The 16856-nt window shown below is 39.6% G+C and overlaps 1 protein-coding gene across 2 annotated transcripts in view; it reads right to left on the bottom strand.

Moving 5' to 3' along the window:
• BANK1 (B cell scaffold protein with ankyrin repeats 1) overlaps positions 1 to 16856 on the bottom strand; it is a 237814-nt gene that overhangs the window by 2719 nt on the left and 218239 nt on the right. For both annotated transcript variants that reach the window (XM_045536640.1, XM_045536641.1), the window contains exons 11-14: positions 13049 to 13117; positions 5765 to 5916; positions 4328 to 4391; positions 168 to 197 (exon numbers count right to left, since the gene is read on the bottom strand). In XM_045536640.1, coding sequence (XP_045392596.1) covers positions 168 to 197; positions 4328 to 4391; positions 5765 to 5916; positions 13049 to 13117 — 315 coding nt within the window. The remainder of the gene's footprint in view (positions 1 to 167; positions 198 to 4327; positions 4392 to 5764; positions 5917 to 13048; positions 13118 to 16856) is intronic.

Genomic DNA, 16856 nt, shown 5'->3' with positions numbered 1-16856 from the left:
TAGTCACATCACGTTTATTTTGGATGTACAGTGCTGTTGCATATAAATGTAAGTCTGAATTTTTACACTGACCTGCCTGATCATATTAGGTTTACATTAACATTGAAATTGGTTCACTATATACTTTGTTTTAGTCTTAAATCCTTCAATAAATACCAAGCACTTACCACCTGGATGGTGCACAATGGTGAGCTTATCTAGAAGACAAAAAACAAAAAAGCACATTCTACTGAGTGTTGTTCAACATTTATCTAAACTCTTCCTCTCTTTTTTTTTATTGCTTGACTACTTTCAGGTGACTTTGAGTCTTTGAGGTGACTATGAAATCTCACAATCTAATCCAAAAATACCCCAAATTTACCTACCTCGGGTCACTAAGCATGGCACCAAGTCTTTGATTACTTTTGCCTTTTTCCCCCAACCCTCGTCTCGAGGCATGTGGCTGTAAACACGTTTGACAGAGGAAATGCTTCATGCTCGGTCTTAATATTCTGTTGCCTGAGCCCCTCCACTCTTTTTAAAGATCTACATTATTCAGGAATAATTTTACAGTACAATTCAAACATCTTTAAGTGTATAGGTTGATGACTTTTGACAAATCCATGCAGCCATGAACCTAACAACCTGATAGGACAGAGACCATTTCATCTCCCTAGAATATTCCCTCACCCCCCTTAGGTCAGTCCTCACCCAGACATTACTTACGGCAACTCAGGATCTGATTTCTGTCTCTATAGATTAGTTTCGTCTAGATTAGTTGTATCTAAAATTCCAAATAAATGCAATCTTACAGCACATACTCCTTTGTGTCTGGTATCTTTCACTCAGTATAACGTCAGTAAGATTCTTTTATATTATTGTGTGTAATAGTGGGTATTTTTTCATTGCTAAGTAGTATTCCATAGTATAAATGTACCACAATATAATTATCTATATTATCTATTCTCTTACTGGACATTTGGGTTGTTTCCAGTTTGGCTATTATGAATGAAACTGCTATGAACTTTTTTTTTTTTTTTTTTTTTGAGACAGAGTGTCACTTTGTTGCCCGGGCTAGAGTGAGTGCTGTGGCATCAGCCTAGCTCACAGCAACCTCAAACTCCTGGGCTCAAGCGATCCTCCTGCCTCAGCCTCCCGAGTAGCTGAGACTACAGGCATGAGCCACCATGCCTGGCTAATTTTTTCTATATATATTTTTAGTTGTCTAGATAATTTTTATTTCTATTTTTAGTAGAGACGGAATCTTGCTCAGGCTGGTCTCAAACTCCTGACCTCCAGCGATCCACCCACCTCGGCCTCCCAGAGTGCTATTATTACAGGCGTGAGCCATCGCGCCCGGCCAGCTATGAACTTTTGTAAACAGATCTTTGCATTTGTCTTGGGAAAATACTTAGGGGTGGAATGACGAGGCCATGGAGTAGGTGCATATCTGACTTCTCCATAGTCATCACCCCACTTCACACTCCCACCGGCCATGCATGTCCAGTCCCACATTCTAACCATTACTGAGGTCTGACAGTCTTTTCAAATTATAGTCATCGTAGCTTTTGTGTATGGGCATCTCACTGTAGTTTAATTTGCCTTTTCCTAATGATTGATGAGGTTGAGCAACTTTCCCCATGCGTCTGGGCATTTGCTGGTATGAACTATGCCGTGGGTGCTGGGTGTGCTCCTCGGGGCTGGGCTGCCACTGGCTACAGGGCCTCTCAGCAGACAGAGCCAGAGAAATGCACACGTTTATGCACACAAGTGTATTTCTATGTTTATCTATCTGTAATCATAGGTTAACATGATTTGTCATACTTTTACCTCTCATTCCAGTGCAACACCACATTCTTTCCAGCTTCCTTCTTTCCTTGGTTATAGCTCATTTCTCCGACAATAGGAAACCTGGCTCTCATTGTCCATAGTACATTTATAATATTTATTTTTGCTTATATTCTATTTGCCTGATAAACTCATCTGATAAATTTTTCATTTCTTTTATTGTAACCTTATTTTCTCCAGTTTCCATTAGGTTCTTTTGCACAGTTTCAATTTTTCTGTTGGGATTCCCTATTTATTCAATCTCTAAAACTACATTTTTCATTAATTTAGTGTTTATAAGAGCCACTTTAAAGTCTTTGTTTGCTAAGATCAATGTCTCAGGTGCATTTTATTTATGGTTTCTTCTTCATTATGAATTACATTGTCCTATTTCTTACTACCCATTTCTTTGTACGTGTTCTGTCTTAGTAAATTGAATACTGGACGTTACAGATAATCGGCTGTATGTTCTAGATTCTGTTATGTTCCTCTGATGAGGATCGGTTCTTGTTTTAGCAGGCAGTTCAATTGCTGGCATGAACCTGGGTAGGCTTGGTTTTATTCATTTTTCTGTGTTGATCTGTAGAAAGCCCAAGGTGTTTTCTTTCTAAGGCCCTTGGTGAGACTCAGTCAGCCTATAAACTCTGTCTCCCACGTAGATCTCGCAGGGGCTTGGTTTTAACCTTTGTCAGGGCATGTCTAGGCAGCTCTTCCTGTGAGTCATGGGCCTCACTCTTTCCGTCTCCTGGGCGTCCAGGAGCATGTCAAGTGTTTTAAGGTGGCGTTAGACGCTCTCTGCATGTCAAGTGTTTTAAGGTGGTGTTAGAAGCTCTCTGCACTTTGGTGAGGCAGGAACTCAAACATCCCCTGTATAGCTTTTTCTTGGCTCTGGTCAACCTCTAGTGTCTCTGTTTTGCTTTCAATGCCCTAAAAGCTGCTATCCCATATGCCTTGAGTGTTCTTGCCTTGCGCATGTACAGCTCATCTCTAATCAACAGACCAGTGGGGTCCCTCTCATGGATCTCTGAAGCTACCTCTCTACACAGCCCCTCCTCTCCAATGACCCACTCCACACATTCCAGAAGCTTCAGCTGCCCTGATCTAGGATCTATGCCTCTTCAATTCAACAGGACTTCCTTGCTTTGCCCAGACTGTGGTCAGGAAATATGCCTCTGCCAGAGACCTGGGCAATATAAGAGCCACCTCGGGAGTTTTCCTTGTCTCTGGAGTTTTTTACGGTCTTCAGCTGCCCACTGTCCACCTCCCAAAATCAGCTGCTTGGTATCTTTGCTTTGTATCGTACGCTGGGAAGATTTGTCTGGTGCTATTTATTCTATTGTGGCTTAAAGGAGAATTAATTGAGTCTTAATTAAGACATCAATGATTCAGAGCGTTGATTTTGAATTAAATGGAAATAGATTGCAGTTTCTAATCTGTGTATCCACTTGTTTTTTTTAGTTTCTCAGAGCCTCAGTTTCCTTATTTATAAATTGGGAATAATGTCTATCGCATAGGCTATGATTTTAAGAAACAATAGTGTATATAGATACTCAATAAATGTTAGCTGCTTAATGTTCCTTAGTAAAACTATTTATATAACTTGTAATTTTATAAATTGTTGCAATTTTAATCTTATTCCACATGAGAATGGAGGGCTGTAGAACTCTTACCTCTAAATTAGCCCTGACTCTATGACCTTAATTATTTCAGAAAGTATATTTTTGTTTTAGAAAACATGTCTAAGAGAGCTTAAAGAATTCTTTATGAAAAAGTAGACAATAGTTCAATAATGTGAAGAGAAGTGAATTTCAACATGGAGGACTAGCTAAAAGCTATGCAATATTATTGAAAATGGAAGATATAGAAGCTTTCACACTTTTTTTGAGGTTGTTAGTTCTGAATTATCTGTGCAACAGTAGAGACTTGGGGAAAGACTGGTCAGATAGCGACAACATAATTTATTTTCAATATTGGAATGAGTTGTTTAGTTTTGGGGAAGATTTACCATCTTAATAATGCTGAGTTTGCATTAACATCGAGTGTTCCCCCCCCCGCCCCCCCACTCCCCTGCCGCCAGGGCAACTGTTAATTATTAGCAATGATCCACATACGGAAAATTGTGAGAATTGACCACGTTGAGAATATTCTGACTCATTAAAAAGGATGGCTCCTTAATTACGGATTCCCTATATAACGGATTATAAAAATGCAGAGCAGAATTATCTCATTTGCAACTTATATAGAAATCAAGAGAAAGTAATGAGCATTTATTGAGGGTTCATTATGGATCAGAGAATGTGATAAATATTTTACGTGTTAACTCCCACAAGCACTCCCAGATGCAAGTGTAATTATTTGGTTTTGCAGACAAGGAGGCTGAGTCCTAGAGTTTCTCTTGCCCGTTCAGACAGCTGGGGAGTGACGAGGCGAGGATTTGAACGTAGGTTTGTTTGACTCTACAGTCCCTGCATTTCCACTTAGTCATGCTATCGTTTTTGAATATCAGGCAAATTTTACTTACCACAGACATTTTCTTCTTCTGGCCTTTTCCCAATAATGCAGTCTCGTAGTTGGCGTAGTTTTTCCTTAATGAGGAGACAACCAGGACACAGAAGTCATGATTCACGAATGTTTTATGGGTCAAGATGAAAACATCAGCCACTGTTAGCAATACCAACCCTGCTACTTAGTATTAATTTACTACCTATGATGTCCCGATGGTCATTCTTGGTACTTTGCATGTATTATCTTACTTAATCCTTATAACTTAATGAAGTGGATGTAAAAATGTCATCATCCCATTTTACAGATATGAAAACAGAGGGACAGAGAAACGGAAGTAACTGTCCCAAATTATACAGTTGTAAGTGGCAGAGTCAGTATTGGGTCCCAGAGACGGAATGTTTTGGAAGACGTTTTCCCAGTCTCAGGCACTGGTTATTTAGTGTCCCAAAGCAGAGGCGAGACACAGTGACACTTTGTTGCTGCCTGAGCCCGTGTCCAGTTTCTACAGGGCACAGTCCTTCCTGGTGTTCTAGTTCTAAAAATTAGAGACTTAGAAGCCAATGACACACAACTAGAATCCCCTTCATAGCACATCTGTGATAACTTTTTGTTTTTCAAATATTCTACATTGAATATTATCTTTTTTAGGCAAAAAGTAATACAAGCTAACATTCAATAAATGTCTTTTCAGAAGACAACCTAAAAGTAGCACTTTTTCCTCAGGGTTTCCGGGGAAATCTAGAAAGCACATTTCCCATTCGGTTGTTGCATTGCCTCGCAGACCCTCTCCTACGTGGGGCCCAGACCGTCCTCGGGTGCTCTGTGACTGTGAGCAGGAGGGAGAGGAGGGGGAGGGGCAAGGGTTTCACCTTCACCACCATCTTATCTTCAACGCCAGAAGTTCTACATGGTTCTTCATCATTCTGGAAACTAGCTTCCACCACTAACTCCACGTTTGCGCCATTTTTTAAATTTTAGTTGCCTAAGATAATTCCTCCATCAAATCCAACAATACTAATATAACTTCACAGTGACTGCTGATAGAGCCACTTCTAGGAACAAATGAATATTTTTGCAAACTGCAAGAGGAATATTGAAAAGTAAATGGGAATAAGTATGTGCATGTGTGCATGTGTGTGTGTGCGTTTGTGTTTGGGAAATGGAAAGCAAATCCATCTTTCTCTTCTTTGGACTTTGGCCCAGGCCCCTATTTTAAGGACTGGCTGATTCCTCTAATAGTGTTCGGCCAGAGTCACTGCATTTTTGGCTCTTGTGGAAAGTAGTCTTAGTGTGTCTGCTGGCTTGCATCTGCAGGCTAAAGAAAAATAATTTTTATAAACGCTAATATATTCATCATCCCACCTGTATTTCTTGTGAAGACAAAACACCTACAAAGAGTCTAGGCGTGCCACAAGGGAGAGAATGTTCCAGAAGGAACTGGGGTCAGCATTACCTGCTGAATCATTTCCAGGCCACTCTTTCCCATCTGCCAGTGTTTAAATTTCTCCAGGGCTTCGTCCACAGACATTTTCCCATTCTTGACTTTCTCTTGCAGGAGGATGAGTTCTTCCTGCCCAGCAGTCAGACTCTCCATCCGGGCTCTGTCTGGGATACGAGGGGAGGGTGGTTTAACATGAATCCATGTGTGGACAACGGGGGAAGGAAAGCAGCCTAAAAAATAAGACCTTGGAGTTTCTTCTTCTTAACTGTTTATAAGCACCTATGGAATAAACCAGCACAAAATGTTGAGTGAATTTTTATCTAAGGATGGTGGTGCCTGGCACCTGGTGTTATGGGTAAGAAGATTGTGTCTTATTAGTTAACAAAACAGAAAGGGACAAGGAGGAAAAAGGACAGCAGCAAAAGTTCTTCACTGTACTACTTGAAGGCTGTGCCAATTTCATATTCTTTTGGTGAGGATTAAAACAGATCACATGCTCACAATACTTGGCATAGTGCCTGCCACGTGGTACACTAAATACACATTGACATTGTTATTAAAAATAATTATTTGTAGAGTAAGCCATTTCTCTAACTTTGGGAAAAGAGATCTCAGCCAACATCTAAATGTCACGAAAGGCTTAGGATCATTTGCAAATTTATTCCTGAAAGATTAAAAATAAATAATTGGTCATTTTGTACTGAAATGTTTCCTTTTCAAAAGCATTTATTTTGGAGCATGCCACATATTTGCACAGAATATATATAGATACATATTCTATATGTCAGGTGGCAGTTGCTTGTGTTCTGCTAACGCAACACAGAGACTGGCCTGCGGCACAATGGCAGCGAATTGGCAGGTCATGAGCAGATTCGATGTTTCTTTTGTCCGCCATGATGTTTGAAGGCATAAAAGGGCCTGCGTGCCTTGGGGGAGGGGGTCTGCTCTCCATGTTACCCCAATCCCTGCCACTCCTTGCAGTCACTGAATGACAACACACTCTTGCTACTTGTCTGGCCACTAGAACTCATTGGAGTTTGTACCTGTTCATTTGTATATTTGCATTAAGTCCAGCATACCTTTGGTACTATTTCAGGAGGGGTAGGGTAGCTGAGCAGCTGCACATGTCTTAACATTCTGTCAAATCTAAACATGCCCATAGAGCCCAGAAGTAGAGAATAGCTGGTCCTGCCCAACTGTATACTGGTGAGCTGTCCCTGGAGAAATCTGCTCATTTCTGGAAGTGCTTCTTCAAGACAGAAATAGATAAACTAGACTATAGCTAGACCATGTTGGCAAGGACGTGGGAAATGAGGAAGGCATTATATTCTATAGTAATTAGGATTCATTGATAGAATTGGGGTTTGGTTACCCTGGGAAGGAGAAGTTTCAAGTATTTGATGGCAGGTTTTAAGCATCTGAAGGGGAATCGAGCCTTGGGGCTGTCCTGGATGACCTCTAATGTCCCTCGAAGTTTTGAGAAAGACTATAACAATGAATCTTGGGACAGGGACGTGAAGAGGGTTCCTTTCCAAAAAGATCTCCATGCACATAAAACTGCTCCGTGGCCGATCACTCTGATTCCCATGGGGGCTGTCCTGACTTGGCTTTTCTCTCTGGAAGTCTATTCCCCCAGAACTAACAAGATGTCAACAGACTCTCTATGCTGAATCTTCCTGCAGGGGTGATGCAGCCTGAAATCCCCGGGGGAACTGGAGAAGCACAAGTGAGCCAGAGGGCTAACTGGTTCAGCAGCAAAAAACACAGATAACAATTGAGATCTTGGCTTCTTATACCATTTGCTTTTTATAGGCTCCTCACTCCAATTCAATTCATGAAACGCAGTTTGCAGGAGAATTCTATGAGCCCGGCTGCCGGAGCATGGCGGTTTAGCACCATCCTTTAACAGCAAGGCCATTTAACTGTCACTTCACTTCCATCATCCTTTTGCCTATGTGTGAACCCATTTTTATCTCGAGTAGCCTAGACAGCCAGAGTTTCTGCATTTGGAAATGATCTCAAGGAAAGTCGCCCCAGGAAACCTTATCAGTTTCAGTTTTGCTTTATGTACGAGTTTAGCTGAATTAAAAACAACAACATTGAATCCTTTTAATAATACTCATTTCACTTACTCATGCATATTTCATATTCTAGTTATTAAAATATAAGTAAGATGACTTTTTTTTTTTTTTTTTTTTAAGGGACAGTCGTGTTCAGTTGCAAGATTGTGCAGTGAAAACAAAAGAACAAAAGTCCGGACCGACTGAGGTCTTAGATATCAAGTCCCGAAAATGAGTTGTTATAACTAGACTCATTTTACTTTCATTTGCTCTTACTTTTTTTTCATGCTGAAGAGATTTAAAGCATTTTTCTTGATAAATTACTATTAGGCATGACAAATTGCAAAGAAAAATAATTTAGGCCTTTAACTACCTCTTTTTCTAAGGGCAGACAAGTCAAACCAAAACATGCAACCTGGAGTTTTTGGTAGGGTTTGCCAGATGGCTTTATCACATTTAGATTATTGTTTGTTGGGGAAGAGGAGGTGGTGTAAAATATTCCTTCCTCCTAATTTTATGTTTCTTTTTAGTTTACTTTCAGAAGAATTACTATGAGTTTAACATAATTTTCGTTAAAAAGCATCTGTCAGACTTCTATCTATACATATTGTATTACAGATTCTTGGTCTCTTATTGTGAAAGCTTCAAGACAAACTACTTCCTAAAGTCTTAGTTCCTTTTGGATAAATTTCTCCTTACGAGGTTTTCTATTTGATCAAATATTGGTCAATTCCTTTTGGATACATTTCTCTTGACTAGACTTTCTATTTGATCAAATATTGGTCATATAAGCATCAAGCAACTCATGGTAGCAAGTCCGTACATCTGTAGATAGGCCAGAAAGTGCATTGGCCTTTATATGAATATTCTATTATTGAGTGACTCACTAGAAGAATATTTTTTGCTGAAAATTTTTACTAGGAAACATTTTTTACTGAAATGTTCCCTTTTGAAAGGAAACAACTTGATTGCCCAACAAAAAGGAATGTAAAATAGGAAATACTTACTTAATAAATATGTAGTCATTAAAATAATCATAATAAAGACCACGTGTCTCAGTTACCTTTTTTCAACCTTAGAAATAGTTGGAGTTAGTCTCAGATTCTAGCAATCTTGTTTTTCAGTCTTTGTTCTCAGTATTAAGAATTTCTTTTTTTTTTTTTATGCCTTGACTTCATTTCTGAGCGAGGCCCCTGCGGGCGGCTGTCACGTCGCCACGTGGGGCAAGAACTCAGCTGTCACATGAAGTTTTCAAGGTGTGACTTTAGCAACAGCCACAGAAAACTTCTGTGAGCAACATGACAAATGGAAATGTAAGTTGGACTGGAAAAGAGAACCGAGGCCATTACTGTTTTATGGAGTACAAATGACCACATTTTGACAGTTTTCCCTCTTTTCTGTTTAATATATCCAGTCTTGGCAAAAACAGGCTGATGAAAGCACCTCAGAGCTCAGCATTCTCTTTTCCCCACGTACGGGTAATACCGTCCACATTTCCCCAGGTCTCCTGCTTGTAGACAATTTTATTAGTTAACATTTATCACATCGCTGCAGCACCAGACACTTAGAGAACACAGAAAAATTATGTTGCCTGACTATATTTCCCCCCCCCCCCCCCCCCCCCCCGAGCACGCGTGGCCCTCCCCGTGGACCAGCCAATAATGACTTTGGAGTCTGGAGCGAAGATTGGTGGCTAGGGACTGTAGCAGGGGTTGCAAACTCATAAGCCTACAGGGGCTGGACAGATAAAATCACTTAGCAAATACGGCTTAGTACCTGCTTATTAAATACATCTTTATTTGTGATAATAAATATTATCACAAATATCTGTGATAATGAAGACTATTCATTATCACAAATAAAAATGTTCTTTCATTTTTTTTTCTTTATCACATGACTCTCTTGATACACCTTTTATTTTCCCACTTTTTATAAAATTATGACTTAAGGAAATGTGTCTCAAATATAGGAAAACAACATGGAGGGCAGGACAAGAAATGATAACAGCAAAAGTCATTTGTAGCAAATGGTACATTTATATAATAAGGAGTGGTTGGAAATTTGAATTTTTATAGGAAATATGGTCCTAAGTGATGGCAAAAAATTAGATTATATTGCATGGGTTATTGTTAAAGTATATTTAGGGGTTCGGTTTGATCACATGTGGCCTCTGACATAGTCTTATGTAGCATGTGGTCACTGGGAAGCAATCTTCCTTATTAACAGTTTAATATTCATAGATTGGAATTGGGGATAATAAATCAGTCCTCTGTGAGCTTGGATTACATAACTCAGACTTTGCAACCCTGATCAACCCCAAGCACACAGACAAAATCCAGTTCTCTGGTTTGCAGCGTTGAAGAACAAATCCTTGACTTCCATGTGAGGCTCAATTTTGGGAAGGGGGGTGTAAGTGCAGTGGCAGCTTATTCTGTGACAGTACTCTTCGGCATTTTCTAATTTCAATTCCAACTTGGGAAAATTGATTTTAGGACTATTTTGATGGAAAATTTTATCTGTGATCCAAAGTCCTCAGTATTTTTCCTTATATTTTTTCAAGACATGAAAATTAAATTGAAGAAATCTGTTGAGTTTCCATGGAAATGGTGCCAATTATTATTATTTTTTTCTGTTTCTTAGGAAAATTCCTTGACTTAGCAATAATGTAACTTCCTGGCAATCCCTTGGCAGTCTTGAACTTAGAGCATTTGAAATGCTTAGGCTTTCAATGGGAAAATAGTTGGCTCTCACAATCCCTTTTCCTTCCAGCCTACAGAGGAAGAATTAAATAATTCCTTTCACTTTCTTTGGAGAACTTGTCTAATCTCCGTAGAAAATCTCGACTCTGACAAACATTTCATAAAAGGCCCTTTTCATTGTTTTCTACCAAATAAAGAAATTATCATTGCTGAAGTATGTATTTGTACTGCTTTCATATTATACCACGAAATCCCAGAATATTTGAAGAGTGTTTATTAATTCAATAATAAGCAGTTTTCATTGCCTAGTGTGTTGCATGGAGTGAACGGTCATAATATCTGAAGCAATTTAGAGAAATATAGTTGAATGCAATAAGCCCGTTTAGGTGCTTAGATACTTCACTCTTTTATTTCAAAATATTCCCAGTTATGTCCAGTTATCTTTTTTTCTTATGCTAGATTCTGATTTCCCTGCAGACTGTAGTCATCAGGGATTTTTTTTTAAATATTTTATGAGGTTTTATGTTCCCTTAGTCTGTACAAATAGAACAATATTCTGTTCCATTCTAGTAAGTTACTGATGTTCAGGATTAAAGAACTTTAGGGAAGCTGCTCTAAGGTGACTTTTCAAAAATATCTTTGATAAGTTGAATTTTAGTATGTAGAGAGAAAAAATTTCCGATAAAATATAATTAAAATTATAGTTTCTTAGTCCCCAAAGTTTTAAAAAAATCTAGTGATAATTGGCCTTAATGATGCAAATTAGCTAGTAAAATATGGACAGATAGTAATCCAATGAAATATTGTATAATTAGGTCCTTGTTTCTCATCACCACTCTCTTCTCTTTTTTTGGTACTAATATGGGTACTGCTTTTCTATACAAATGGTAGACTAATGATTGGGCTTTCCTGGTCTTAATGGAGACCAGCACCTTTTCCTGACATTGCTTTCTGCGGGGCAGATGGGAAGGTAATTGATAAGATCAAGTGTTCCAGGGATTTGTTCATCACACTTGATACTTGTCACTTTTCCCTCATCTCCTGTGGCCCCTTAATTCTAACAGAATTTAATTAAAACATAAGTGAATAATTTATAAGAAAAATGTTCAGGGGCTTTTCTCCCAAAGAGTTCAAAGCATCTCCTCTCTTTACTCTTTGCAAAGCTCTGTGAGCTACGTGGGGGGAGCCCAGGGCGGAATAATCTTACCCACTGTGCTTAGTCCTTCAGCGGCTGTTCTGATCCTGACTTTGCCATGGTCTCACGGAGAGCTTTGCATTTATTTCTTGAGAGAGCTAAAGGCAGACCGGGAGGATCATAGTAGACTTAAAAAAGATCTATCCCCCCCCCATATGCAATCACTAAAAATGGAAAATTGCCAAATAGAGGTTTTTGCGTGACAGTTTACAAGCAGTCTATGCAAGTGATTCACGGCAGAATAGAAGTTCAGTTTTGTCCTTCATGCGTGACATTCAACCGCCGTGCACTCCATTGGAGGAACGACCCGCGTGCACACCTGCTGGTGCGGGAGACGCCACTTGCAGGGATGAGTGAAGATCACGCAGTTCCGAGTCGACCCCTGTCCCGAGGACGATGCACAGTGCCCGGGCGCAGATCCGATGAGGGTCTGTATGTCACAGTTCACCGGGTGGAAGCGGCTGGCACGATCCGCACTCAGCCCTGTCCCCAGCGCACGAGGGAGACCGACCATGGGCGCGTTTAGTGGCTGCGGTGAAATAACCTCCCGGCCGCGTTTGCACATCCCTCTTACCACTGTCCTGGCACCGATGTCCAGGCTGGAGTCACCGTGGGGGGGCTGTGCCTGCACACGCCTGCCAGTCACCAGGCGACTACCGCGACCCTGCTTCTGCTGTCTTTTAAGTTGTTCATTTCTGAATACGGAGTATGGTCTTATTGTCAGAAAAAAATTACAACAATTTGTCAGAGTCTCTCCTTTCCATCGAAGACAATCGTTTCATGGAAAACTGGCAGCACAAAATACTCCTGTGTGAGGTAGTTCTGTGGCTGCAGTTTTCAGCTTTTCTCTCTGGACGACAACTAATTGCTGCAAAAATGTTGGATCCAGTGCTGAAGGCAAGAAAATATGGGAAAAGGGCGCAGTCTTTGACTGGCATGTAACGCAGGGCAGGGACACCCGACGCTGGTCCCCTCCTTTGATGAGCAATCGTCGCCACTCCCACCAAGTTACATTCCAGGGACTTCCCTCTGCAGCCTCTGATGCCCATCAGAGAATTCTCCTTCCTCAACCTTCCCGAAGGCCTCATACAACACCAACACTGTCACCACAAACACCCTGACAAGGCCATTTCCTTGTCATTGCCTTTGGCAATGCAAATAATTTTTTTGCACTGATTTTATTATGGAAACATTATATTTGGGCGCGACACTAACTCAAGAGTAAAATTAATCAAGCACACAATTACTTACTTTTGTCCTGGGATGCTTTATTCAGTATTCATAAGATTTCTGTAAACCTTACTTAGAGATTATTGAATTAGGCTGAAGTTAGCGTCAGTACCTTGTTTCTTAGGAACACCATGAAACTTGTCATCATCAGACTGTCTTCTGGGTGTCTTTTTTTGGAACACTGTAAAAAAACACAGAACATATTACCTATTTAACAAAAACAAAACCAAAAAAACCATACCGTAGAAGTCTCCAGGAAGCTAGAGGGCAACATATCATTTTCCTTAGTAACAATTCCCCAATTGCGCTTATTTTTGAGTAGGCAGTTTATTAAATTTATAATTTTCTCATTTGTGCAGCTCATCAGTCATTCCAGAAGGCATTTTCTGCAAGCAGCGTGGTAGAATGCTGATGCAATGCTGCAGCGAACCACTTACATCAATATGTAATTCCACTGGATATCGGGTTAAAATAAAAGCTGCATTGTTAAAAGTGATAAATGTTAAAATCACATGAAAAATTTCATTTGCACAGAAATTACTCATGCTGACTTTTTGGTGATAAGCAAGGATAATGACTGTTTCTTCTTAAACGGATGAAAAGACTGCTGTAGTTCACAGACGCAGTAATAAAAAGACACTTATTCTTGTATCATCTATCTAGACCTCAGACCTATTAAAGCAGCTTATTCGAATTACTTCATTATCTGAAAAGCGCTTTGTTCTCATTTATTTCTCACACGAAGTTCTGGGAGACAAGTCAGCATTACTCACCCCATTTTGCAGATGAAAGATAAAATTGATTGTTGAATATTTATTGAGCACCCACAAAGTTTCGTACAGCTTCTGGCATTTGTTAATGAAAAAGTCCAGACCCTTTACAACTTTACTTTAGAAAACGAACATTGCAGAGTTACATTTATTTTTTACGGGCAGTCTGAATTACAGTGTTGGGGAACTGCAAGGGGCCTTGGAGATTTAGTCCAACCTCCTATGTTTAAAGATGAGGGAGGTGGAAGGAACCAGCTTGTAAAAAGGCTAAGTAATTTTGCAATGATCCCAGAGGTATGGTTAGTAGAGATGTGATTTAGACCCTGGAGCCTTGAACTTCAATCTGTTGCTTGGTTCCTTACAGCACTGCTGCCTCTTCCCCTCCATAACTCCTCCCTTTTAAAGGTCGAGAAGGAGACAGAGGGAGAAGATTAGAAGAAATCTTAGAGCATTTCCCACATGGTTGTATCTCTTATTCCTTTTAGCAGCTCAGCAAGATTTCCTAGGCTGACTGGATGTGCTCCAGCTGGGTGGGCTTGGAGCACTCTGACTGGGAAAACATCCCAACAGCTACCCCGAATCTCTTTGTTGTTTGTTTTTTTTTTTTTTTGTTTGTTTTTTGAGACAGAGTCTCACTTTGTTGCCCAGGCTAGAATGAGTGCCGTGGCATCAGCCTAGCTCACAGCAACCTCAAACTCCTGGGCTCAAGCGATCCTACTGCCTCAGCCTCCCAAGTAGCTGGGACTACAGGCATGCGCCACCATGCCCGGCTAATTTTTTCTATATATATTTTTAGCTGTCCATATAATTTCTTTCTATTTTTAGTAGAGACGGGGTCTCGCTCTTGCTCAGGCTGGTCTCGAACTCCTGACCTTGAGCGATCCTCCTGCCTCGGCCTCCCAGAGTGCTAGGATTACAGGCATGAGCCACTGCGCCCGGCCTGTCTTTGGTTTTAACAGTCTTTAAGCCAATCTAACCCATGAAATCAACAATTATTTGCTAAGCATATATAATTTGCCAGATGCTGTTAGGAGAAAGAGTACTCCCTTCTACTGTGCTCTTTCAAACAGAAGAGGCAAATAGATTTGCAAAATATAATGTGTTTGAGAAAAAGTGTACATTGAAATAACATTTCTGGTTGAAAATCAGTTTTCTGCCTTCAAGTTAGTATTTGGAAAACTTGCTAAAATACAACTAACTGGCAAGTTCTGGGTTTGAGGCTTACATTTTTCCTAAAATAAAATATATTGAGGAATATATGGTATGTGAATATATTTTAGGATATTAGAAGAATTTTTAAAGAGGTGCCTGTTTTTTTTTCCCCATTGGCCAGTTCTAAAAGTCTTTTAAAAATGCAATGTTTTGAAATTTTAATAACATGCAGTCTCTGTGCTTTTTGCCAATATTGTTAAGATGTAATTGAGAATGTCTAAGGCTAAAAAGCTGTAATCTGGCCTCATTAATCAGGCAAATGACCTGAATCCAATGATAAATTCAGGTAATAAACTCTTCAAATAAAAATTACGTTTAGTGATAAGAATTACATTAAGTTTTAAGAATTCTGCTGAGGTTTGAAGCTGCAGAGTATTTGAAAATAGAGTTATTTTCCACCTTTTGGCCTTAATTTGTTAAAAATTATTTTACACCCTGTATTTTATTGGGATACTTTTTGCTGCTAACGAATGCTCAGCCTGTGTAAAATACAGGAAATGCTAAACAAACAAATACTCTCTTTCAGTTACTAGACTACGAACTTGCAGGTACCATATTTATTCATTGCTGAGATTTCACCAGGGCTTATTACTTGGACCAGCCTGGGACGAGGTGTGAATATTGGGAGGTGAGAGTAGGATGCTACGAATGGGGCAATTATGAAAAGGCTGATGACAGGATTCTTTGAAAGCAGATGTGCAGTAGGTCGTGCCCTACAGTGTAAAGGTCGTCTCTACCAGAATCCATCTCGGAAGTGTATTTCAATTCCCCTGCAGCTGCGCCCGCTCCGTCCTGTTTCATTTCTCCCACCTACATGAGCCTCACTTCCTGACCAGAAAAAAAAAAAAAAAAAAAAAAAATCACCAAGAAAAACCAAAAAAAAAAACACAAAAGCATAAAAAAAATTGGCAATTAACACATTGCCAAACACATTGTCTACCCATCGCTTTGAATGTTAGGAGTATTTTTAAATATGAGGTAATCTTGGGAAAAGGCCTATTTTCATTTGTTTTGAGGAGAAAGAGCTAGCCCATCCAAATGATCACTGAAGCAAACATGCCTATCAAGAATACAGACTCCATCAGCCTTAGGAAAAAGAATAGGTAGCTGTAAAATCCCGAAATTTGTTAATCTTTCTTTTTTGTTAATATTAGCTGGAACATTTTAAATTGCTTCCACCAGCAATACCTTTGTTTTTAATTGTTTTACACACTTTATGTTGACCATGTTCTGCCTTCCCACACAACATGTACGAGATAAAGATATGAATAAAATCCATAATAGAGTGAGAACTGAGTGTTGGGTTATGGGTCACTAGATTTGTATACAAAGTACATAGTTTTGTATAGTGAGATTTGTAGTGAGTTAGGTGAGAATCTGTTTTAAACATATTGAAAAAAATCTCTGTACCAGAATTCTAACCAGCTTGGCACAGTGGAAGGGTACAGTTTTGTCTTCATATCAACAACATGCATGGCGTGGGCAAGGGACTTTGCCCTCTTTCTCCTCCAGGGCCTTGATCTTCTCACCAATGAAATTAGAGCTTATGTGTGATGATCTGTTACGCCTCGCTCAGGTCTAACATTCTAAATTGTTATCAATTCTTATTTCCCAAGTCATCCCAGGTCCAATGGTGCTGGGGTAAATTCCTAAGACAGTATGAGTCCAGGTAGGGTGCTATGTTGTAAGGAAGAGATTATTTGTAATCTAGAGATTTGGAGATTCAGACTAATAGAAAAGGTAGATCACAAACCAATGCTAATTTTTTAATTAATATATTCATATGATCCTTTCTCCATATGTTGAATTCCTGGAGAATATTATCTCAACCACATTTTATCTCATCAACGTTCAAAAAAGGCTATCAAGGCACTTATGATGTACGTCCCCTTGGCTGACTCTGCAACCTTATCTTACTCTTCCTGCCTGAAATTTGAA

This window comes from Lemur catta, chromosome 24 (assembly GCF_020740605.2).
Source record: "Lemur catta isolate mLemCat1 chromosome 24, mLemCat1.pri, whole genome shotgun sequence".
NCBI classification, from domain to species: Eukaryota; Metazoa; Chordata; class Mammalia; order Primates; family Lemuridae; genus Lemur; species Lemur catta.
Note: the sequence above shows the minus strand (reverse complement) of the source record. Positions and strands in the feature narration are given on the sequence as shown.